At 44.8% G+C, this 25,847-nt stretch overlaps 1 protein-coding gene and 1 pseudogene across 1 annotated transcript in view; both read right to left on the bottom strand.

The window, feature by feature from the left end:
- Positions 1-25,847, bottom strand: part of LOC136400636 (MAL-like protein) — a 41,492-nt gene that overhangs the window by 4,305 nt on the left and 11,340 nt on the right. The window contains exon 2 of the mRNA XM_066377679.1: positions 2,524-2,691. Within this exon, the coding sequence (XP_066233776.1) occupies positions 2,524-2,691 (168 nt within the window). The remainder of the gene's footprint in view (positions 1-2,523; positions 2,692-25,847) is intronic.
- LOC136397365 (myb/SANT-like DNA-binding domain-containing protein 3 pseudogene) lies at positions 16,563-18,975 on the bottom strand (annotated as a pseudogene).

Below are 25,847 nucleotides of genomic sequence, written 5' to 3'. Positions count from 1 at the left end.
TATGGTTTTCTTTTTCTTTTCCTTTTCCTTTTTTTTTTTTTTTTTTTTTTTTAGCGAGAGAGGGAGAGAGACACATAGACAGGAAGGGAGAGAGATGAGAAGTATTAACTCATAGTTGCATCACTTTAATTGTTCACTGATTGCTCCTCCTGCCTTGACCAGGGGACTCAAGCTGAGCTAGTGACCCCTTGCTCAAGCCAGCAACCTTGGGCTCCAGCCAATGACCTTGGAAGTTATGTCAATGATCCCATGCTCAAGCCTGTAACCCCGTGTTCAACCTGGCAACTTCGGGGTTTCAAACTGGGGGCCTCAGTGTTCAGGGTCAACACTCTATTCACAGTGCCAGCACAGATAAGGCTTTAATTAAAAAAAAAAAAAGATTTATTTGAGAGAGGGAGGGAAGGAGAGAGAGAAACATAGATTTGTTGTTTTACTTAGTTGTGCACTCACTGGTTGCTTCTTGTATGTGCCCTGACCTGGGATTGAACTCGCAACCTTGGTGTATCTGGATGACACTCTAATCAACTGAGCTACCTGGTCAGGGCTAATGTAGTAAATCTTGATAATGCTGGAATCTGGGTTATGGTTACACGATGGTCTGTAATATAACTCACTGTACTTTTGTGTATATTTTAAGTTGTTTAATACAGAAAAACTTTAATGGATCAAGATGACATGTCAACATGAAAAAATTAATGATGTAATTTTTCTTTTTTGTTTTTTGTTTTTGAGAGAGAGAGAGACAGACAGAGAGACAGGAACATCAAGCTCTGCTGATATGTGCCCTGACTGGAGATCAAACCAGCAACCTCTGCACTTCGGGACAAAGCTTCAACTATCCAAGCTATCTCTGGCCAAGACTTAATGATGTAATATTAAATGAAAGACTCTACACCCAAAATTATTGGCTCGGTGTGATTAAAGTACTGTGGGGTAGTTATGTTAGGCTTGCTCACGGAGTTACCAGCTGCAAGCACTTTACTTAATTAGCACGTGAGCACGTGGCTGAGACACGTGTGCATAGCCTATATAAGGCTATGGGTGCTTGTGCTCGAGAGATGAGAGATTGAGGATTGCGATGGCAGGTTGCCTGCCCTTCACTGTGAGGGCCAATTTGTTGTTTGTTTGCCTGAGAGGCAGTTTGCCCTGCCTGTGTGCTTGTCTACTGTTGTGAGACTTTACTAAACAGAATGGTCCAATGCTTTCCAGCCCTGCAGTTTTTCTACCATTTGCCTGAATCCAGTGTGAAACTGCCAGGCCTCAGCCACTAGCATTACAAGTACATATATACTTTGCCCAAAATTTATGAGGAATACAGAAGAATGAATTCAGTGATTGCGATAGGAACTTGAGACTGGGGTGACATTTTCCGGCTAGTTTTTCCTTTGATGTTGCTCCACTGATCTTCCCCAAATAAAATTTATGGGAAAATGTGTCAGGATGTGCTTGATACAGGAGCACAATTAACCCTTGACCAACATGGGTATGAGCTGCATGGGGCCATGTAACTATGAATTTTTTTCCCATATATTGTAAATGTATTTTCTTTAAGATTTTTCTTTTTTTTTTTTTTTTTTTTTTAAGACAGAGAGGCAGGAACATTGAGCTGTTCCTGTATGTGCCCCTACCAGGGATTAAACTAGCAAATTCTGTGCTTCCACACGATGATGTTCTTAATAACATTTTATTTTCTCTAGCTTACTTTATTGTAAGAATACAATATATAATACATGTAACACATAAAATATGTGGGGGTTTTTTGTTTGTTTGTTTGTTTTGGGTTTTTTTGTATTTTTCTGAAGTTGGAAACGGGGAGGCAGTCAGACAGACTCCTGCATGCACCTGACCGGGATCCACCCGGCATGCCCACCAGAGGGCGCTGCTCTGCCCATCTGGGGCGTTGGTCTGCTGCGACCAGAGCCACTCTAGCGCCTGAGGCAGAGGCCATGGAACCATCCCCAGCACCTGGGCCATCTTTGCTCCAATGGAGCCTTGGCTGCGGGAGGGGAAGAGAGAGACAGAGAGGAAGGAGAGGGGGAGGGGTGGAGAAGCAGATGGGCGCTTCTCCTGTGTGCCCTGGCCGGGAATCAAACCCGGGACTCCTGCACGCCAGGCCGATGCTCTACCACTGAGCCAACCGGCCAGGGCCGCAAATATGTGTTAATTAACTATTTATGTTATCAGTAAGGCTCTGGTCAACAAAAGGCAATTAGTAATTACATTTTTGGGTGCATCAAAAGTTATAAGTAGATTTTCAACTGTGTAGGAGGTTGGGGCCCCAAGCCTATGTTGTTTAAGGGTCAGCTGGATACAGGATGTGTACATTCTTAACAAAGAAGGCAGAGAAGGGGATAAAATGAGGTTTCGCTGGCAGAGCAGCACAATAACGTAAAAAGCCTTGGTTCCGTAGGGGCCTAGCCCAGGAAAGGTCTCCGGTTCTCCCTCTATACCCAGAAGGCCCATTGTCCCCATAACACCCAGGACACCAGTCTGAGGGCCTGAGTCCCCTTCGCTGGTTCTTACCAGGACTCTCCAGGACTCGTATCTCTTGTAAAATCCAAACAAGTAGGACAACAGGAACATGAGGGATATGAGGAACGAGGTCAGGGAAACATATATCACCCATCCTTGCAGCAGTGGGTTTCCCACATGGGTAGCAGCCACCAGGATCCAGACCCAGCACCCAAACACCTGCAAGAGAAAACCATTGAAGGAACGGCTTCCTTTCCTTATGTGGGCACATGTCCTTATGTGGGCATATGTCCTTATGTGAGCACATGTCCTTATGTGGGCATATTTCCTTATATGGGCACATGTCCTTATGTGGGCATATGTCCTTATGTGAGCACATGTCCTTATGTGGGCATATTTCCTTATATGGGCACATGTCCTTATGTGGGCATATGTCCTTATGTGAGCACATGTCCTTATGTGGGCATATTTCCTTATATGGGCACATGTCCTTATGTGGGCACATTTCCTTTTGCTGGGTCTCTCTTCTCCCCCGTCTCTGGTTAAAAGCTCTTCAGGCCTGACCAGGCGGTGGCGCAGTGGATTGAGCGTCGGACTGGGATGCTGAGGACCCAGGTTCGAGACCCCGAGGTCGCCAGCTTGAGCGCAGCTCATCTGGTTTGAGCAAAAGCTAACCAGCTTAGACCAACGGTCGCTAGCTCAAGCAAGGGGTTACTCGGTCTGCTGAAGGCCCGCAGTCAAGGCACATATGAGAAAGCAATCAATGAACAACTAAGGTGTTACAATGCGCAACGAAAAACTAATGATTGATGCTTCTCATCTCTCTGTTCCTGTCTGTCTCTGTCTATCCCTCACTCTGACTCTCTCTGTCTCTGTAAATAAAAAAAAATAAAAATAAAAAAAAAAGCTCTTCAGGTGGGAATCAAGGGAAATGGAGAGGAAGGCTCCTTGAGTAACCATAAATTTTCTTAGAAAAATCCAAGGGGTTAACACAGAGGTTGCCCACAGAAGGACTTGGCTAAATTTGGCCTGTGGATGTGTCTTCTTGGCCCAAACAGGGTTGGCATATACAGTTTCTCAAATGTGTCTGAATCAGTGGTCGACATTTACATGAGAAATTCAGATTTCAGACATTTCTTTTTTTTTTTTTTTTTTTTTTTTTTTTTTTTTTTTTTTTTTTTTGCAGAGACAGAGAGAGAGTCAGAGTGAGGGATAGACAGGGACAGACAGACAGGAACGGAGAGATGAGAAGCATCAATCATTAGTTTTTCATTGCGCATTGCGACACCTTAGTTGTTCATTGATTGCTTTCTCATATGTGCCTTAACCGGGGGCCTTCAGCAGACCGAGTAGCCCCTTGCTTGAGCCAGCGACCTTGGGTCCAAGCTGGCGAGCTTTTTGCTCAAGCCAGATGAGCCCGCATTCAAACTGGCAACCTCGGGGTCTCGAACCTGGGTCTTCCGCATCCCAGTCTGACGCTCTATCCACTGCGCCACCGCCTGGTCAGGCAGATTTCACACATTTCTTGAGAAACACATAGTTCTGGCTACAGTGAACCAACCCATTTCCCAGCCAATAGTAGGCTGAAATGAGTTATGACTGTCTCTTTAAAAAGGACCTGGAGCCTTCAATGTACCAGAGCCTCCTCCCCTGCAACCTGGCACCATTGTGTGGTATGTTCTGTCACTTTTGTTTGTTTGTTTGTTTGTGAGAGAGGGAGAGAGAAAAGAAGAAAAAGAAGGGAGAGAGAGGGGGAGGGAGAGAAAGAGAGAGAAACACTAACTTATTACTCCACTTAATTGCGCATTGATTGCTTCTCATATGTACCTTGACTGGGGATCCGAATGGCATCATTGGGCTCAAGCCTGCAACCTCGGAGTCAAGCCAGTGACCCCATGCTCAAGCCAGCAGCGTGGGTTTCAAACCAGTGACCTCAGCATTCGTGTCAATGCTCTATCCCCTGCGCCACCACCAGTCAAGCCTGTTGCTCACTTTCACTGTGGAATAGTACTCTCTCCTGGCTCCTTTCACCCACTGACAGTGTCTGCCTGGCCTTGTGGTCAGCTGGTTTGGTCTTCCTCCCCCAAGGTATAGTGTTAGATGCCCTGGGGTTTATTACCAGCCAGGCAAAAAGGTCCCAGCTTAATTACGTCTCAATTGTGTCCAGCCATTTGTTACCCCCTTGGTAGAGAAGCCAAACTTTTATCCTGTCTTCTCTGGGCTCTGCCTTTGTTTACTTTTCGGTTGAGCATGCATCCCTCTTGGTGAGCCCAGAGGAGGAACTACATGTCCACTAGATGTATATTCAGTTAGAGGTCTGGAGGAGAGGGTCAACATGAACTCCAAGTGGTTTTGTTGTTGGCTTGTCTCTGAGTCTTTGAGTAACTCTCCTTCCCAGGGCCTCCTTAGGATGTCCTTGTGAACCTCCTCCTTATCCTTCTCTTCACTCCTGTTAAATTTGTGCTTTGAAGGACCACACAGGCTGGACCCCAGGCACCGACTGCCAGCCCATGACTCCCTGTGGCCTTCAGCTCCATGCATCCACCCACTTGCCTACTGGATGTATTTGCTCTCTGCAGGGGCCAACCCTGCACTTGAATGATGTTGAAAGAGTTCTTCATTACATTTTGCACCCAAGCACCCCACTTGCCTCACCCCAGTCCTGACCCTATTCCTCAAGCTCCTCAAATCCAACAGGTACAAAATCTGAACTAATTGCCACTCCCAAATACCTTCAGAGCTCACCCTCCCAGCACCTGCTGAGAATGAGTATATCAAAGAGCTATGGCGTTGGGAATGAGTATACAGAGGCCTACAAAGATAATATTCCATTGCTTCGCACTGCACAGTGAGCACACAGGAGTTTATCTATTATAAAGTAATAAAATAATTTTGAAAAAGAGGAACCTGTTGGATTATGACCACTGGAGATCTGAGGTGATGGCAGTGCTGGGATTCAGCCGTTTTGCACTGGTTCAGCAGAATCAATACCTAATTTTTTGTTGAGTTTGGCAAACTGGTTGTTAAAATGGCACTTGTAATCGGGGTTCTCTCTAAGGTGGATGCCTGGGTAGTCACCTAGTGTGCAAATCACAAATTTACATTCCTTATTCCTTTTTTTTCTTTTTCAATAAAAATAAATTTATTATTAATTTTAATTGGGTGACATTGATAAATCAGGGTACATATGTTCAGAGAAAACATCTCCAGGTTATTTTGACATTTGATTATATTGCATACCCATCACCCAAAGTCAAATTGTCTTCCATCACCTTCTATCTGGTTTTCTTTGTGCCCCTCCCCTTCCCTACTCGCCTCCCCCCCACCCCATAACCACCACCCTCTTGTCCATGTCTCTGAGTCTCATTTTTATGTCCCACCTATGTATGGAATCATATAGTTCTTAGGTTCTTCTGATTTACTTGTTTGCCTCAGTATAATGTTATCAAGGTCCATCCATGTTGTTGCAAATGATCCGATGTCATCATTTCTTATGGCTGAGTAACATTCCATAGTATACATGTACCAAAGCTTTTTAATCCACTTGTCCACTGACGGACATTTGGGCTGTTTCCAGATCTTCGCTATTGTGAACAATGCTGGTTAGGGGGTGCATTTCTCCTTTTGAAACAGTGCTATGGTGTTCGTAGGGTATATTCCTGAAAGTGGTATAGCTGGGTCAATAGGCAGTTCAATTTTTAATTTTTTGAGGAATCTCCATACTGTTTTCCACAGTGGCTGCACCGGTCTGTATTCCCACCAGCAGTGCAGGAGGGTTCCCTTTTCTCCACATCCTCGCCAGCACTTATTCTGTGTTGTTTTGTTGATGAGCGCCATTCTGACTGGTGTGACGTGATATCTCATTGTGATTTTAATTTGCATTTCTCTAATCATTAGTGATGTTGAGCATTTTTTCATATGCCTATTGGCCATCTGTATGTCCTCTTTGGAGAAGTGTCTATTCATTTATTTTGCCCATTTTTTTGATTGGGTTGCTTGTCTTCCTGGTGTTGAGTTTTACAAGAACTTTATAAATTTTGGTTATTAACCCCTATCAGACATATTGTCAAATATGTTCTCCCATTGTGTAGTTTGTCTTTTTATTCTGTTCTTACTGTCTTTAGCTGGGCAAAAGCTTTTTAGTTTGATATAGTCCCATTTGTTTATCCTGTCTTTTATTTCACTTGCCAGTGGAGATAAATCAGCAAATATATTGCTGTGAGAGATGTCGGAGAGCTTACTGCCTATGTTTTCTTCTAAGATGCTTATGGTTTCATGACTTACATTTAAGTCTTTTATGCATTTTGAGTTTATTTTTATGAATGGTGGTCTAGTTTCATTTTTTTTCAGATAGATGTCCAATTTTCCCAACACCATTTGTTAAAGAAGCTGTCTTTACTCCATTGTATGCTCTTACCCCTTTGTCAAATATCAGTTGTCCATAAAGGTGTGGGTTTATTTCTGGGTTCTCTATTCTGTTCCATTGATCTATATGCCTGTTCTTATGCCAGTACCAGGCTGTTTTGAGTACAATGGCCTTGTAGTATAACTTGATATCAAGAAGTGTGATACCTCCCACTTTATTCTTCCTTTTCAAGATTGCTGAGGCTATTCGTGTTTTCTTTTGGTTCCATATAAATTTTTGGAATATTTTTTCTATATCTTTGAAGTATGTCACTGGTATTTTAATCAATATTGCATTGAATTTATAAATTGCTTTGGGTAACATAGACATTTTAATGATGTTTATTCTTCCTAACCAGGAGCACAGTATATGCTTCCACTTGTTTGTATCTTCCCTGATTTCTTTTATCAATGTCTTATCATTTTCCTAGTACAAGTCTTTAATCTCCTTGGTTAAATTTACTCCTAGGTACTTTATTTTTTTGGTTGCAATAGTGAAGGAGATTGTTTCCTTAATTTCTCTTTCTGACAGTTCATTGTTGGTGTATAAAAATGCCTCTGACGCCTGACTGGGCAGTGGCGCAGTGGATAGAGTGTCAGACTGGGATGCAGAGGACCCAGGTTCGAGACCCCGAGGTCGCCAACTTGAGCGCCGGCTCATCTGGTTTGAGTAAAAAGCCCACCAGCTTGAACCCAAGGTCGCTGGCTCCAGCAAAGGGTTACTCGGTCTGCTGAAGGCCCGCGGTCAAGGCACATATGAGAAAGCAATCAATGAACAACTAAGGTGTTGCAACGCACAATGAAAAACTAATAATTGATGCTTCTCATCTCATTCTATTCCTGCCTGTCTATCCCTCTATCTCTCTCTCTGTCTCCGTAAAAAAAAAAAAAAAAAAAAAAAAGCCTCTGATTTTGGAGTATTAATTTTATATCCTGCCACTTTGCTGAATTCATTTATCAGGTACAGTAGTTTTTTGACTGAGACTTTAAGGTTTTCTATATACAATATCATATCATCTGCAAATAATGATCATTTTACTTCTTCTTTTCCAATTTGGATGCCTTTTATTTCTTCTTCTTGTCTGATTGCTATGGCTAGGACTTCCAGAACTATGTTGAATAAGAGTGGTAAAAGGGGGCACCCCTACCTTACTCCTGATCTTAAGGGGGTTGCTTTTAATTTTCATCCACTGAGTATGATGTTGGCTGTGGGTTTGTCATAGATGGCCTTTATCATGTTGAGGTATATTCCCTGTATTCCCACTTTGCTGAGAGTTTTGATCATGAATGAGTGTTGGATTTTATCAAATGCTTTTTCTGCATCTATTAAAATTATCATGTGGTTTTTCTCCTTCCTTTTGTTTATGTGATGAATCACATTGACTGATTTGCAAATATTGTACCAGCCTTGCCTCCCGAGAATAAATCCCACTTGGTCATGATGTATGATTTTTTTCATATATTGCTGGATCCTGTTGCTAATATTTTGTTGAGGATTTTAGCATCTAAATTCATCAGGAATATTGGCTTATAATTTTCTTTCTTTATGTTGTCTTTGCCTAATTTTGGAATCAGAATTATGCTCACCTCATAAAAGGAGCTTAGAAGTCTTCCTTCCTCTTGAATTTTTTGAAATAGCTTGAGAAAGATAGGAGTTAGTTCATCTTTGAATATTTGGTAGAATTCACTTGTGAAGCCATCAGGTCCAGGACTTTTCTTTGTTGAATGTTTTTTGATAACTGTTTCTATTTCATTTGTTGTAATCGGTCTGTTTAGGTTTTCTGATTCTTCCAGATTAATTTTTGGAAGATTATATGTTTCAAGGAATTTGTCCATTTCATCTAGGTTGTCTAATTTTTTGGCATACAGTTCTTCATAGTATTTTCTTACAATATTTTGTATTTCTGTTGTGTCGGTTGTTATTTCTCCACTCTCATTTCTAATTTTATTTATTTGAGTCCTCTCTCTTTTTTTCTTGGTGAGTTTGGTTCAAGGTACATTGATTTTGTTTACCTTTTCAAAGAACAAGCTCCTGGTTTCATTGATCCTCTGTATTGTTTCTTTAGCCTCTATGCCACTTATTTCTGCTCTGATCTGCATTATTTCCTTCCTTCTACTACATCTGGGCTTTACTTGCATTTCTTTTTCTAGTTCTTTTAGATGCAGGGTCAAGTTGTTTATTTGAGCTCTTTTAGCTTCTTAAGGTATGCCTGTAGTGCTATGAACTTCCCTCTCAGGACTGCTTTTGCTGTGTCCCACAAATTTTGAGTTGATGTATGCTCGTTATCATTCGTTTCTAGGAATTTTTTTATTTCTTCTTTGATCTCATTGTTACTGATTCGTTATTTAGTAACATGCTATTTAGTTTCCATGTGTTTGAGTATTTTTTAGTTTTTCTGTTGTGGTTAATTTCTAGTTTCATGCCATTGTGATCAGAGAAAATGCTTGATATGATTTCAATCTTCTTAAATTTGTTGAGACTGCTTTTGTGCCCTAACATGTGGTCTATTCTAGAGAATGTACCATAAGCACTTGAAAAGAATGTATATTCTGCTGCTTTAGGGTGAAAGGTTCTGAAGATATCTATTAAATCGAGTTGGTCTAATATGTCCTTTAAGTCTGCTGTTTCTTTGTTAATTTTCTTTCTTGAGGATCTATCTAGTGATGTTAGTGGGGTATTGAAATCCCCTACTATTATAGTATTGCTGTTGATCTCATGCTTTATATTCATCAAAGTCTGCTTTATATATTTAGGTGCTCCTATATTAGGTGCTTAGATATTTATAATGGTTATATCTTCCTGTTGGATTGTTCCCTTTATCATTATGTTGTGGCCCTCTTTATCTCTTACTATAATCTTTGTTTTAAAGTCCTTTTTTTGTATTTTTCTTAAGTTGGAAACGGGGAGGCAGTCAGACAGACTCCTGCATGCGCCCGACTGGGATCTACCCGGCATGCCCACCAGAGGGCGATGCTCTGCCCAGCTGGGGCATCGCTCTGCCACAATCAGAGCCATTCTAGCGCCTGAGGCAGAGGCCACAGAGCCATCCCCAGCGCCCGGGCAAACCTTGCTCCAATGGAGCCTCAGCTGCGGGAGGGGAAGATAGAGACAGAGAGGAAGGAGAGGGGGAGGGGTGGAGAAGCAGATGGGCGCTTCTCCTGTGTGCCCTGGCCGGGACTCAAACCTGGGACTCCTGCATGCCAGGCCGACGCTCTACCACTGAGAAAACTGGCCAGGGCTTTAAAGTCCATTTTGTCTGATATAAGTATTGCTACCCCAGCTTTTTTTTCATTTCCATTTGCATGAAATATTTTTTCCATCCTTTTACCTTCAGTCTATGTGCATCTTTTGTTTTAAGGTGTGTCTCTTGTAGACAGCATATGTATGGGTCTCATTTTCTTATCCAAGCAGCTATCCTGTCTTTTGTTTGAATCATTTAATCCATTTACATTTAGGTTATTATTGATATGTAGTTGTTTATTGCCATTTTATTCTTTAAAGCTGTATTCCTCTTTTGCTATATTCTTTTTCCCCTTTGATCTGTTTACAGCATGCCCCTTAGCATTTCTTGCAGCATTGGTTTGGTTGTAATGAATTCCTTGAGGTTTTTTTTGTCTGTGAAGCTTTTTATTTCTACTTCAATTTTAAACGATAGTCTTGCTGGATACAGTAGTCTTGGTTGTAGGCTCTTGTTCTGCATTTCTTTAAATATTTCTTGCCATTCCCTTCTGGCCTCAAGTGTTTCTGTTGAGAAGTTGAATGTCATTGTTATGGGAGCTCCTTTGTAGGTGATAGCCTTTTATTCTCAGGCAGCTTTTAATATTTTCTCTTTATCATTTAGCTTCGGTATTTTAATTATGATGTGTCTTGGTGTAGATTTCTTTGGGTTTCTCTTTAATGGAGTTCTCTGTGCTTCTTGAACTTGTGAGATGTTTTCTTGCATTAATTTAGGAAAGTTTTCAGCTATGATATGATTGAACAAAGTCTCTATCCCTTGTTCTTTCTCTTCCTCTTCAGGAACCCCTATGATGCAGATGTTATTTCTCTTCATGTTGTCACAGAGCTCTCTTAGAGTTTCCTCAGACTTTTTGGAGTCTCTTTTCTTTTTTCTGCTCTGCTTCTGTGCCTTCATTTATCTTGTCCTCTAACTCACTGATTTGATCCTCAGCTTCATCTATCCTGTTTTTAATTCCTTCCATTGTGTTCTTCATTTCAGATATTGTATTTGTCATTTTTGACTGATTTTTTTTATCATTTCAACATCCTTTTTTATATTTGCTGTGTCTTATTTAGGTGTTCGTAATGACCATCTATTGTTGTTCTAAGATCTTTGAGTGTCCAAACAATTGTTATTTTAAACTCTGCATCTGGTAATTTGGTTATATCTGACTCATTCAGGTCCTTTTCTGAATGATTTCTCTTGATTTATTTGTGTCGCATTTCTCTGCCTTCCCATTTTGTCTATGTATAAGGAGGGTGTGGCCACTAGAGTCCAATGGATGTGGTCTTTGTGATCCCTAGGTGTGGTCTGTCTGCAGACCTCCCCCTCTGCCGCTGCTGCCTAGCGCAGTGGTCCCAAACCCCTGGGCCACGGACTGGTACCAGTCCATGGGCCATTTGGTACCGGTCCGCAGAGAAAGAATAAATAACTTACATTATTTCCGTTTTATTTATATTTAAGTTTGAACAATGTTTTATTTTTTAAAAATGACCAGATTCCCTCCCAGTGAGTCTAAGACTCACTCTTGATGCTTGTCTCGGTCATGTGATATATTTATCCGTCCCATCCTAAAGGCCGGTCCGTGAAAATATTTTCTGACCTTAAACCGGTCTGTGGCCCAAAAAAGGTTGGGGACCACTGGCCTAGGACATTCGAGTATGGACATTGCCGGAGCCAGCCCATAGGGCTGTCACTGCGGTTTCCACCTCTCCTCCATAGGAGGAACTGTGATCACGTGCCCTGGTCTACAAGCCTCAGTAGCCTCGGCCTTTGCCTCACCCTCACAGGTGGGGTTATGCACCGTGCCAGGGCTGCAAGCCTTGGCACCACAGTCAGGGGTAAGCACCTTTGCTCAGTCGTGGGTCTCTGCCTGTTCTGGGCTTTTGCCCCACCCCCATGGGAGGAGCTCGCTCTGGTCTGCTGCAAACCTCTGCTCTGCAGGCCGGGTGGAGTTGCATGCCCATGCTCAGTTGCGGGACTCGCCTGTTCTGAGCTTTCTTCCCAACCCCGCTAGAGGAACCGGTTCATGCATCGGCCATAATTCTTGGTTCCCCGGGCTGGGTGAGACTGCGCGCCCGGGGATCTTGCTCAGTGGCAGGTCTCTGCCCCTTCCAGGGCTCCCGCCCTTCCTCCCCACACAAGCAGGATTGCCAGTGGCCCATAGCTGGGCCTGACAACTTTCGCGCTTCCCCTCCTCCCCCACCAGGCAAGACTGAGCTCACACCCAGGCCTCAGTCATGGCCGGCAGGCTTCTGCCCTTGCCGAGGAACCATGCTTCCACGTCCCACCTCCACCGGCCCTTGGGCGAGCCCAGTGCCATGTGAGGCACTGCAGCTCAGATCCTAACACTCAATACTGTATTCCTGAAGGCTCCCTCCTTCTAAGCAACTCTGCTCTGAGTGCCGCGGGAGAGCTTGTTTGGCTGGTGTCTTGCTTCCCTTTGCTGGTATTGCTGTTTCCAGGGGAAATATTCACTTCAGATTTGGGGAGTGACTCAGCCCTGGGGTTAGGATGGCTGTCCCTTGAAGTGTTTCTCCCTGTGCCTCCTAGATTACACTCTCTTCCTGATGCTCCAGGTCTCACCTCTATCCCCGTCCCCTGGAGCCCTGGGTGAGTGGTTGTGAGAGAGGTTTTCTGCATGGTCCCTTTAAGAAGAATCCTGGGTCTGAGAAATCTGTCTCTTTCTCACAAACAGTATCCTGTCTTGTTTCCAGCTAAATACTGTCCATACGCCTCTTCTAGGCTCTGGGGCTGCAGGCTGGGCTTTGTTCCTGGGGTTCAGGACCCTCCCCTCTCTGCTAAACTCACTTCCTGCCACGCAAGTCTCTCCCAGCTGCCATTCGCTCTGGGGAGCTGGGCAGCCCTCTCCACATTTCCGCTTTTCCTACCAGTTTCAGTGTGGCTTCTTCAATGTTCCTTGGTTAAAGAGTCCTCTTAGTTTAGTCCAAATTTGGTTTTTCCAGATGATGGTTCTTAAAATTAAGTTGTAATCCACTTTGGTTCTGGGAGGTGGAAGTTGGTATGTCCACCTACTCCATTGCCATCTTGCTGCCCCTTACCTAATTCTTGATTCCTACTCCATGCCTATGTCTCCTCAGGAAACTTTTTCCACTCTTTCTCCTTGTTCTTATATCTGTACTCTTCAGTGGTTCTTTTTCAAAGGGCTCTGGAGCATTTCTTTTGGTGGGCATGGATGTGGGCGGTTACAGCCAAAGTTCTCCTTACTCCTTTTTAATGTTCATCTGCACAACAGCATATTCTAAATGCCCATAGCAATGTTCGTTCTATCCATAGGTGAAAAAAAATTTGACAGAACTATGCTTGTAATATTTATTTATTCATTTCATAAAACTCATTATAACTTTGATGAAATATTACATTTTAATTCCCTCACATTTGTTACATCAATACATAAACATATAACGTAAAGAGAAAAAGTGCCAAACAACCAGGGGGTGACAAGGTGTCATTGGAAACATCTTAAATAACTGTTTTATTATTTTTTGTCAGGTTATATTTAATATTTTAAAATTCTTTCTTATAACATAATCTAGTTCTCTTTTATTGTTCTTATTTAAGTATTAAATGCATGAAATAATAAACTACCTTTTGGTATATCTTTTTTTATACTTAAAACTGTCATTAGGGCAGAGATCCGATTGTTAAATTATTTGAATGCCACCACTGGGTGGTGGTAGGGGAGAGCCAAGGATGTCTCCTAGGTTTATAGTTTGGAGAAATTACACTACCAGATTTTAACCTTTCTAAAGAGTCACTGTAATCAAAAGAATTTAGTTGTCAGTACAGGTGACTCACATTTCTGCCCAGCTCAGGAGACGGCTCACCCCTTCCCTAGTTCCATTACCTTTCTACATAACTGTTTGAAATCAGCTTGCAATATCTAAATGTTTATCTGATGTGATTTTGATTGTGTTAAATCTAGAGATCAATTTAGAGAAAATTGACATCTTTATTATCTTGAGTCTTCCAATCCATGAACATGGTATTCCTCTCCAATTATTATTTTTTAATTGGTTTGAGAGAGAGAGAGGAAAGGAGAAAGAGAAACATCAATTTGTTCCACTTATTTATGCATTCATTGGTTGATTCTTGTATGTGCCCTATTGGGGATTGAATCCTCAACCATGGCATATTGGGATAGCACTCTCCAGACTGAAGTATCCAGCCAGGGCATGCCAGTTGTTAAGATGCTCTTTGAATAGTTTTTATCAATGTTTTGTAGTTTGGGGCATTAGAAATGTACACATTTCCTTTATACCTACATATTTGATTTTGGGGGAGCTACTGTAAATAGTATTGCTTTAAAAAAAATTAATTTTGCCCTGGCTGGTTGGCTCAGTGGTAGAGCTTCGGCCTGGCATGCAGGGGACCCGGGTTCGATTCCTGGCCAGGGCACACAGGAGAAGCGCCCATTTGCTTCTCCACCCCCCACCCCCTCCTTCCTCTCTGTCTCTCTCTTCCCCTCCCGCAGCCAAGGCTCCATTGGAGCAAAGATGGCCCGGGCGCTGGGGATGGCTCCTTGGCCTCTGCCCCAGGCGCTAGAGTGGCTCTGGTCGCGGCAGAGCGACGCACTGGAGGGGCAGAGCATCACCCCCTGGTGGGCAGAGCATCGCCCCTGGTGGGCATGCCAGGTGGATCCTGGTCGGGCGCATGCGGGAGTCTGTCTGACTGTCTCTCCCCGTTTCCGGCTTCAGGAAAAAAAAAAAAATAATAATTTTAAAATTTCCCAATGGCCTGACCAGGCGGTGGCGCAGTAGATAGAGTGTCGGACTGGGATGTGTAGGACCCAGGTTCGAGACCCCAAGGTCGCCAGCTTGAGTGCAGGCTCATCTGGTTTGAACAAGGCTCACCAGCTTGAGCCCAAGGTCGCTGGCTCGAGCAAGGGGTCACTCGGTCTGCTGTAGCCCCCCAGTCAAGGCACATATGAGAAATCAATCAATGAACAACTAAGGAACCGCAACGAAGAATTGATGTTTCTCATCTTTCTCCCTTCCTGTCTGTCTGTCCCTATCTGTCCCTCTCTCTAACTCTCTGTCTCTGCCAGAAAAAAAAAGAAATTCCCAACTGTTCATTGGATAAAAATAAGATTGATTTTGTGTGTTGACAGTATATCCTGCAACTTGCTAAACTCACTTATTAGTTCAAGGTGAGGTTTTGTGTGTTGTTTTGGTATAGTCCTTGAGTTTTTCTATGTATTTCATTAGATTTTAATTTTATCATTAGTAATGAAATTAAGCTTATTTTAACATTTCCTTTTCTGTGAAAAATTTATTTTTTTCCAAATTTCTTATGTTTGTTTTTTCTTTATGATTCACAAGAATTCTTTCTAATACATCTCATTTACTATTATAAATATCATAAATGTATTCTGCCAGCACGTCTCACATATTTCATGGCATCTTTTGATGAACTGAGTTTTTAATTTTAATGTAATTAAATATGTTAATCTTTTCCATTATACACTGTGCTTTTTGGGTCAAGTTTAAGAAATCCTTCTCTACCTTGTGTTATGAGGATACTCCTGCATCTCAGATATTCCTTTGGGAATATTTTCTTTCTCTTTGAAGTACAACCATTAGTTGTTTTTCTTTCTTTCTTTCTTTCTCTTTCTTTCTTTCTTTCTTTCTTTCTTTCTTTCTTTCTTTCTTTCTTGTTCTTCAAAGATTTTTATTTATTCATTTTAGAGAGAAGAGAGAGAAAGAAAGAAGAGGAAAGGAGCAGGAAGCATCAACTCCCATATGTGCCTTGACCAGGCAAGCCCAGAGTCTCTCGAACCAGTGACCTCAGCATTCCAGGTCGATGCTTTATCCACTCCATCACCACAGATCAGGCCTCTCTCTTCTTGTATGAATTCTAAGTAGATGACATTATATTCAGAATATAGCACTCATAGTGATAATTTTCAGAAGACTATAACAGTATTTTTTCCAGTTAAGGGGTACAGAGGGTGCAACTGTTTATCTGAATGTATTCTTAATTTTCCACCTGATCAAGTGCTGGTGCAATAGATAGAGCGTCAATCTGGGATGCTGAGGACCCAGGTTCAAAACCCTGAGGTCATCCGCTTGAGCATGGAATTGCTGGCTTGAGCGTGGGATCATAGACATGGCCCCACGGTCGCTGTCTTGAGCCTTGAGGATGTTGGCTTGAAGCCCAAGGTCTCTGGCTTGAGCAAGGGATCACTGGCTGTGCTGGAGCACCCCCTACTTCCCTGGTCAAGGCACATATGATAAAGTAATCAATGAACAACTAAGTTGCCGCAACTATGACTTGATGCTTCTCATCTCTCTCCCTCCCCCCCCTTTCTCGCTAAAAATAAATTAATTAATTTAATTAAATAGAAATTCCTAGTTGTAACTCTGTTACAGGTTACTGATAGCAAGTTCATGTTCTAGACTTTCTTTGCCAACACAGATTGATTACAAAGGAGCCACCCTCACAGTCTCAGGATGAATTGTAAAAGGGCAGGTTAAATGAAGAAACAGGACATTCCTTGGTAAAAATTTGTCGTTTTCTTTCCCAATACATCTTTTCATTGAGAATTTCCATTTTTACCCGGTGTTCCTTCTCTGCCATCTCACACTCTCACTCCATCTGCTGTATTTGGCCACATACACTGCATCCGTTTGTATCAGCAGCAGTTGTAAGATAGACACTGATTGATGATATTCCTCCTCATGCATCTTCTTAAAAGCTCCTTCCTGAGAGGTTTTGCTCCTGTAGTTTTATTGGCTGTTATTCTGACAGTTGAATAGGGTTCTCTTCGCACAGTTCTCTGTTGAAACAGCAAGTGATTCTGGGCTGCTACATCTTGTGGAGGGCTCTGCAGTCAGGGAACTGCCCCCGCAGTGCGCTGGCGACCTCCTCCTTCCTTGGGAGGTGAGTACTCAGAAGGGAGCTAACATTCTGTCTCCCTTTCTTTCTTCTTTCCTGGGCTATAATTGTTTTGGTCCGAGCCTTGATGTTCTCCCAGCATTTTCTGAGCTGTCTGAGGTTTGGCTTCGAGTTGTACTCGTGAGCAATCGCCTCCAGGACGTTGCCAGAGCGCCGCGGTTGCGCCTCGGTTTTCTGACGTCCCAGCACATACCTGTCTTTTTGTACTAAAGCAAGCAGGGTGCTCCTTCCTGAGTCTGAGAAGTATTTGTCATGTTTTATGATTTTTGTTTTGCATTTTCCACTCTTTGTCCTGGCCGAGGGAAAGGTGGCGCAGCGCGGACAGTTGGGCGGTGAGAGGGCGCTGGCTCCGGGGCTCCAGAGGCCCTGCGTGCTGGCCACACCGCCCGGGAGCCGAGCCACCACCCCTCGCCGGCTGCCAGCGCTGTCGCCACCTGCCTGCCGGGGCTGCGCCCGGCCTTGGGCGGCCCAGGCCCTTTGGTAGTTTCTTTAGAAAGGTCACTTGGTAGTAGTGAGTTGGATTTATCAGAAAGATCCTTATCCCCCCCCCCCCCCCCATCCCTGTTATTTGCTCTCAGCACTTCTGTTTCTCCATTGTGTTCTGTGCCTTTCCAAGTCCTTCCAATGTGTTCCGGCTTCCGCTGTTGCTGCTGGCTGAACTGCTTCCTCTCTGCGGAAATCTGCCTTTGGCATCCAGCTGCTTTACAGTCATTCTCCCTTTGGCAGTCTGCAGCTCGGGCAGTGGTGATACAATGTGTTCAGGTGTGGGTATCTTTTTATGAACTTTGCTTGTATTCATTTTACATTCAATACCTGATAATTCCATTAGATCAGTCTTGGTAGCCTGCTTTTGTAGTTTGTGGGTTTTGTTAACGTTCAGTCCAGTTCACGTCTTCCCTCCTATGTTCAGTGGAGTTTGGGGTGAACACAGGGACTGTAGAGGTGGCTCAGTTCTAAATGATGCTATCAGAGACCCTCTGGACTAAAGATGGACACTTAGTCTGTCCAGCACAGCTGAAAGAGGTTTCAGGTTCTGCTTTTCATAACATATCCCCACTTTCTGGGACTAGCAATTCTCATCTTATAATAAACCCACAACACATTAATATAAATATGTCACCCATCTCTGACAAGGCGTCCACTGCTGTTGTTCTGGAGAGAAAAGCACTTTGGAATTTTTGGAGAATTCATGGGCTCTTACAAGGGAAAGGGAACAAGAGGTGAGAAGCCAGAATAAAGGTTGACCACATGGCAAAGGCTCTTACAGGGCTGAGTGACACCTCTGAGAGACCTTACCAGTCAGTCTCCAAGTGGATTTTGGAAATCCTGGGCTGGGTCTGCCACTGCCTATGAGTGAGTCAGGGCTGTCTTATCCTGGGGAGGTGGTGTAGAGGGATGGAGTTTGTTTCCCCTGAACTGGACGCTTGCATGTCAATGCCAGTGAGGAGGGTTGCTGATGCTGCACCGAAGTGCCAGGATGTAGCTTCAGGGCACCTGGCAAGTGTCCTGCTTGCCACACCATAGGAAGTGCATACAAATGTTGTCACAGGGCCAACACTCAAACATTGCTGGTTATTAGTGGGGATGGCAGTCATGATTTTAGTGACTAGACCAGAACTTGTAATATTTTAGACTCATATTAGACCTTTGAGGGCAGAGAATGGTCTCTGCCATGCACTGCTGTCCTCCTTGTGCCCAGCACAGGTCCTGGAACAAAGTAGGTGGAAAGTGGCTCAAATAACATTCTGCTAAATGAATTGAGATAAAACCACCCACCTCCTCTCATTCATCAGGTGCTTTATAGTTTGTAAAATGCCTTCACTCAGACTGCCTCATTCAGCCTTTGTAGCGATTCTAACTCGCTTGGAAGCTTTCTAAAACCAGAGAGCTGCCATTCGGCATCTGCCACCACTTACTACCAGCTCACCTGTGCCACGCCTGGGCGGACAGGGTGCCTCACCATGCCTGTCAGTACCTGTCTCTTCCTGCCATCAGAGGCCGCCCTGACCAGTCACTGCCACACATACATTACCTACACACCCGCACTTGATTCTCACCACAGTCTATGAGGGGGAGCATGCTGGAGGGGACTGAGGCCTCACATGGACACAAGACACAAGGCAGGACATGGCGGGTCTCAGCACATGATCAGATTTCATACCTGGCCTCTGAGCATTTGGGAATCGACTGAGATTACATGGGAATCTTCTGAAAGGGCTTCAGTGTTACAATCAATGAGATGCAAAGGAATGTTATTTACTTTTATTTCCATGCCCTTCACCTTCTGAACAGTAGAAGAGACCAGGGCCAAGGATAAACCCCACTGAACTTAAGTCTAGTCAAGTGTGTTATCTCACTGCTGTGTCCAGCAGCCTGGGTTGGTTCTTCACAGATAAGCAATGTCAAGTGTTTGTTTTTTCCCCTTTTTCTTTTTTATTTCTACAGAGACAGAGAGAGTCAGAGAGAGGAATAGATAGGGACAGACAGATAGGAATGGAGAGAGATGAGAAGCATCAATCATTAGTTTTTCATTGAGACACCTTAATTGTTCATTGATTGCGTTCTCATATGTGCCTTGACCGTGGGCCTTCAGCAGACCAAGTAACCCCTTGCTCGAGCCAGCGACCTTAGGTCCAAGCTGGTGAGCTTTTTGCTCAAGCCAGATGAACCCGTGCTCAAGCTGGCGACCTCGGGGTCTCAAACCTGGGTCCTCTGCATCCCAGTCTGATGCTCTATCCACTGCGCCACCACCTGGTCAGGCTGTTTTTCCCCATTTTTCAAAACCTCATATTTAGCTTTCCAAATTTTCTTGGCAGCTTCAACCACTCTCTCCTTTTAGTCCTCATTTCGTATTTCCCAAAAGCAGGGGACATATTTAGCTGTTTGGGGCTGGCACCCAAAGTAGAAGAATGTTGTAATACCACTGGATGTGGCGATCAAGTGTAGTTCAAGTACAATTTAAGCAGAGTTTGTTTCATATGAACAAACACAGAATGCTCATCTATGCTTTTTCCAAAAACTGAACTGAAACTTGAAAGAGTCTTTTCAGGGACAACAGGGCTAAACAACAGGTCTATCACTTGTTTTCCTCTGGAGCACAGAGAACAGTTCTCTACATTTAGTAAGGTGGTTGAAAAACCTGTATCAGAACTGGAGTAACAGCTTTTGGTCAGAGCCTGGAGACAAATGGCTGATTCTAAATCTGAGCCAGAGATGTTGGGCCTGGACAACTCATCACACCAGATAGCGAAAAAAATTTCAAGGATTCAGAAGGTTCCTGCTGGCCAAAGATGGGACAATACATCAACTAAGTCAAAATCTATGAGCTAAAAATTATACTTTTATAAAGCCCTTCTGTGAGGGATTTTATTTTGGAAGTCAGCTGTGCTCACTACTATACCATCGATCCTTACTATTTGAGGAGGGGGGAGCTTAATAAAGGAAAAGAATCAAGCCAGAAATATGGCAAAGGGGTAAGAAACTTCCAAAATTCATGGACCCTGGGCCTTACCCTCCAGGCAGCATGCTGAGTCCTGCTCCCCCTTTCTCAGAGTCCTGGAATCATCGGGGACTTTGAGAAAGCCCCCAGGTCTGGGTCCTGCTCAGAAATTCTGATTGAAATGGTCAGAGAGGGTGCCTTGTTAGATGCTTCCCTAATGATACAGCCAGGAGAAGACACCCAGAACCCATCTCCTCACTCCTACTTTTTTTTTATCCCATTAATTTGAGAAAGAGAGAGAGAGATGCATGAATTTGTTGTTCCACATAGCTGTTTCATCTAGTTGTGCCCTCATTGGTTGCTTCTGGTATGTGCTCTGACCGGGGATCAAACCCACAACATTGGCATGCTGAGACCATACTACATCCACTGAGCTAACCTTCCAGGGTCCTTGCTTTCACTCTTATCCACTTCAGAGCAGGGGCAGCATCGTTCCTCCTGGATTGAATCTCAGTGCTGACTGTCGGGCAGGTTTGGTAACACATCTGTGCCTCCATGTCCATGTTCATCTAAGAGAATCAGTGGGCACTGACCTTTCTCATCTGGTTCTCATCCGAATGGTATGTTGAGTAACCATTGTTGACCATGCTAGCCATAATCATTTGGAATGACAAAGAAAACAAGAGAGGATGTCCCTGAGGAAGACTCAGAGAAGGGGAATGTCTAAGGCTGGTCTTCCTGAAGGATAGGAAGTTCATTCTGGAGGAGCTGGGAGACCAATCGGCGGAGTGAGTAGGATGCATCATTCTGTGGAGTTGATGAAAGCTTTGATCGCCTAGAAAAACCTACCTATGTATATGCATAATTTTTGTCTACAAATTTTTGTCTACAAATCCTCAGACACTCAAGCCCACTTAGAGCACCCAGAATGAAGTTCATTGCCATCTCTAGGTTAAATAATGGTGCCAACAACTGCTTTACCATTTTGACAATATCAATCAAAACATTAAATGCACATACTACACATGAGCAAAATGACAAATGCATAGGATTGTTTATTGCAGCTTCCCTGGTTACAGAAAAAATAGGACACTTCTTTAATATCCACCCAGTGGAGGCCAGTGAAAGCAAAGAGGTCTGCACAGTGGAACACTCAGCAACCTTTAAAAGAATGAAAAACTATTTTTATACCAAAATGAAACAAAGTCCAAGAGTTGTAGAAGGCACAGACCAGTGAGCTCAGGTTGCTATGACTTGTGTAAAAAAAGAAAAAGTCCCTATGTGTGTTTGTGTGCGTGCGCACTTATCTGGAGATGCACAGAGTATTTTTGAAATGAAATCCAATCAATCCATCCGTGACCTGGCCTCCAGAAAGAACTGCTCATCTCAGTGACAGCGTTTTAAACTAACCCCAAAACACCAACATGTAAGTTTAAAAAGCAGAAAGATACTGCTAGACAACAGAACATACAACTTTTGAACAGGCAAGCTAGAGGACTGCTTTTGCTTTGGGAGGATCTGACCACCCGGATGGAGCAGCTAGGGGCTGAGGGATCTCTGAAGGGCAGGAGCAGGTGGGGGCTGGGACAGGTGAGGGACTGGGACAATGCTGAATGGCCACAGCAGAGTGAACTTTATGCACCACTGGCTTCTGAAGACAGACACTGCCCGAGCAATGACCCCATGTGAAGCACAAAGGAGGAGCTTAAAAGATGCCTATCTCAGGTCTGCATGACCCAGGCTTCTGGCAGAGGCTGGGGGTGTGGACTTGGGTGGGGCCAGCCAGGAGCTGAGAGCAAGGGAGGAACTCCATAGGTGATACCCAGTGGCAGGTTTTTCTGCATAGCTGGCAATATTTCAGCATGGCGGGTTTCACCCACCACCAAAACTACATTCCTTTTCTCACCAGTTGTCTTAATTTTCATGACAGCTTTGTCTCTCCTACCCCTCCCTCATACTCGGGTGAACACAAGCTATACCATCACCATGAAGACTCAGAAATATCCAGTTGGGAGGAAAAGGCTCAAATCAAGCCCAAGGAGTCAGGTCTCTGGGCAGTCCTCTCCCTGTGGCTTCCCTGTGGCAGCTCAGAGGCCCCATGCACACAGGATGCTCTTTACAGCCCACAGGCAGCTCCTACCCCTGTGTCTGGGACTGGCAGCCTTGGGACACTTTCTGGGCATCATTACCTCCTTCCAAATGACTTCTTCATCAGTTACCACTGAGACATGGCTGGCCTGGACCTGAATTCAAGACCCATGAAATAACTAGCATTTATACAGATGTTCTATGTTCCATTATTAAACCTAGGACACCTCTAAACACCCATTTGCTTGTCCTGACTCATGGAGTGAGAATTTCTCTCTGTGCCTTTAAGACTTGCAGGAAATTATCAACCTGGTCCCCTGGTCTGCAGTGAGGGCCTTGTCTTATCCGGTCTACTCTGGGAACAATAGCGCTGGCCAGAGCTCCATCCAGGTTGCTCCTGGCCAATCAGATCATTTAAGGAGCCTTGGTGCCCATAAGAGCTCTCAGGACTGGGCTGGCTGCCCGCCAGGGAAATCAAGGCTTACCCTCGGGTGTGCCCAGGCTGAGAAAGGCAGGATGCCTGAGCGGGAGGGGTGGTGAGTCAGCGCCAGGCCTCCTCTGCATTCCTCCTGCCCCACAGGCTTCCTCCCCAGGACCGCTCCCACTCATTCAGACCCTGGCCCCCACTAACCCAACTTTTTACTGAGTAAACAGTCCAGGTTTACAGTGTAACATATAATAGAATAATAAAAACAGTCCTGTCCAGCCAATCTAAAGGACTTTTCCTTCTTTTTTCTTAAAAAAAAAACAAAACTAAGCATTTGGGAGGGGAAGCAAACTTTTTTTTTTTTTAAACTTATGCACTTTAGAAAAGTTAGGAAGTACTGAAAACATGCACAGAAGCAGGACAAGTGCATCCTGGCCTCCTCTCTAAGGTTCTTAAGTTTATTAACCTTATGTCCCTTCACATGTCTCCAGGAAGTCACCAGATTAGTACTAGAGTTGGGCTCAGGCAGGTCTCCTCACCTTCTCCGTCCCCCAGAAATCCACAGACATTTTGTGACCAGTGACCATGTTCCTGCCTCTCTTCAGGCACCGAGTACTCAAGGATGCCACTATTTCCTCCAGTCCCAGTTAACAGCCTGTTCAGCTCTCCCCTCCCTCACCCTATCTATGACCAGACCCTCGAGGGTAGGGACCAGAGCCATGTCACCTCCTCCAGGAAGTCCCTCCTAACTACCAAATCCCCAGAGTTCCCCTGGGTACCCTTTGGCAGCCTCCCTCATGGTCATTGTCTCTCTTCATTGCCTCCTCCCCAGACCCTGAGCTCTTGGATGCAGGACTCTGCCTTGTGATCTTTGTGTCCCCAGTGCAGGGCACAGAGCTTGACCCAAAGCAGGTGCTCAGTGTAAGCCACTGACCAACTTGAGAACAGAGACAGGAGGCAGCTGCTGAACTCTCACTCGCTGCTCAAGCTCATCTTCCTGGGTCTGATTCCCACACAGGTGGCACCACCTAACATCTCCAGGCCTGCCACTATGACCCAAAAGCCTAGACCAATGATGACAATCAACCCACTGGTTACATCCCCACCCATCTCCTACTCCATCACCTCCAGGCCCTACAGAAACAGCTCTCCTCTGAGAACAGACGGGATCCCCCCTGAGAGACTTTCCCATCTCCCCGCCTCCTCTCACCCCGCCCACACCCTTCGTGTCCTGTGACACCACACAGCCTGGCATGCAGGAAGAACTACACAAAAATGTGCCATCAGAGAGGGTGATGTTCAAATAAACACCCCTCCCCCTGCCAGCATCACCTGGGCAGAGAGAGGATCCAGGTGGGCATGTGGGGCAGACAAGCAAAGCCCCAAGACTTCAGCCACGGTGAGGGGCTGAGATGGACGGACTTCTCTGAAATAGGTCGGAACATTCTGGGGCCAACTGACACTGCTGCTGGAGTGACAGTGACAGTAATACCCCATACCCATGATATCTAGCCCCATTGGGTGGGGAGCCTACTGCGGCCCTTCTCCGGGGTCCACCAGGGACCTTCTAGGTGTAGCTTGAGGCAGGAGGGTGGGGGGTCAGGCCTCAAGTTGTTGTGTAACATGGGTACAAGAGGCTCTGTTGCTACAGGTCGGGCCTCTGTAGGTCCCCAGCAGCAGTCCACTCTGGCCTAAATAGGGAAGATCTGAGCAGGTGGTGGCAGCTGGGGTACATGGCTGGCAGGTATAGGAAGATGCAAAGGAGGGGTGGTTTGAGATAAGAAAGATAGAGGCCAGGTAACCTGGCTCAGGGTCCTCCACCCCTTCTTCCCCTGGACCCTTCCTTCTGCTTGTCAACCTGGACAACATTCTAGAAAGCTCTCCTGCCTCTCACAGATCTGCCGTGCCCAGGGGAAAGTTCTCCAGGTGAAAAGCTCCTGGAAGGGCGCTGGCAGCAGGTGGGGCACTTCTTATCTGGTGAGGCTTCTTATCTGGGGCTCCCAGGTCCAGAGGGTCAGAATGTGCTGGGCCCCTCCCTACCATCTCTGCAGGACCCAGTTCAGTTTTCTCCTCCAGAGCACCTGCTACTTAGGTGAAACCCTTCTGGGCCGGCCTTCCTGTAGCAGGCTTGCTTGCCAGTCTCGTCTGACCTGATAGAGGCCACCGATCCAGAGAAGATTTCTTGTGGTTTGGCCGGACAGTCAGGAAGAATAGGACTAGTCCAGACATGGGGAGTGTGGGTGTGGGTGTAGACCAGTGGTAGTCAACCTGGTCCCTACCGCCCACTAGTGGGCATTCCAGCTTTCATGGTGGGCGGTAGCGGAGCAACCAAAGTATAAATAAAAAGAGAGATTTAACTATAGTAAGTTGTTTTATAAAGATTTAGTCTGCCAAACTTAACGAAAATCTGACATAAAGTACTTGGTAAGTAAATATTATTATATGCTTTAACTTGCTGTAACTCTGCTTTATAAATTTTATAAAGTAAAGTTACTTCCCTACTTTATAAATCACCATTACTGTGGAACCGGTGGGCGGTTAGAAATTTTTACTACTAACAGAAATACAAAAGTGGGCAGTAGGCATAAAAAGGTTGACTACCCCTGGTGTAGACAGTGTCAGTTAGTTCCCAGGGTCTCTCAACACAAGCCCATCCTTCTGCTTGGCGGGCTGGGACACTACAACCACACCCAGTTCCTGGATCCCAGGTCCTGTCACTGTCACTCCAGCCACAGAGTCTGTCAGCTCCAACCTGAATGTGGCCGTGGTCCCACAGCATCCCTCCTTAAAGGTCCCAGTATCAGCTGGGTGGGGCTGACTCTGGAGGTCTGGGCACCGCCCACTGGCCTGACTGGGGCTGGGTGGCAGCCTTTTCATGTGC

Source organism: Saccopteryx leptura, chromosome 3 (genome assembly GCF_036850995.1).
Source record: "Saccopteryx leptura isolate mSacLep1 chromosome 3, mSacLep1_pri_phased_curated, whole genome shotgun sequence".
Taxonomy (NCBI): domain Eukaryota; kingdom Metazoa; phylum Chordata; class Mammalia; order Chiroptera; family Emballonuridae; genus Saccopteryx; species Saccopteryx leptura.
This window is presented reverse-complemented; position numbering and strand designations above follow the sequence as displayed.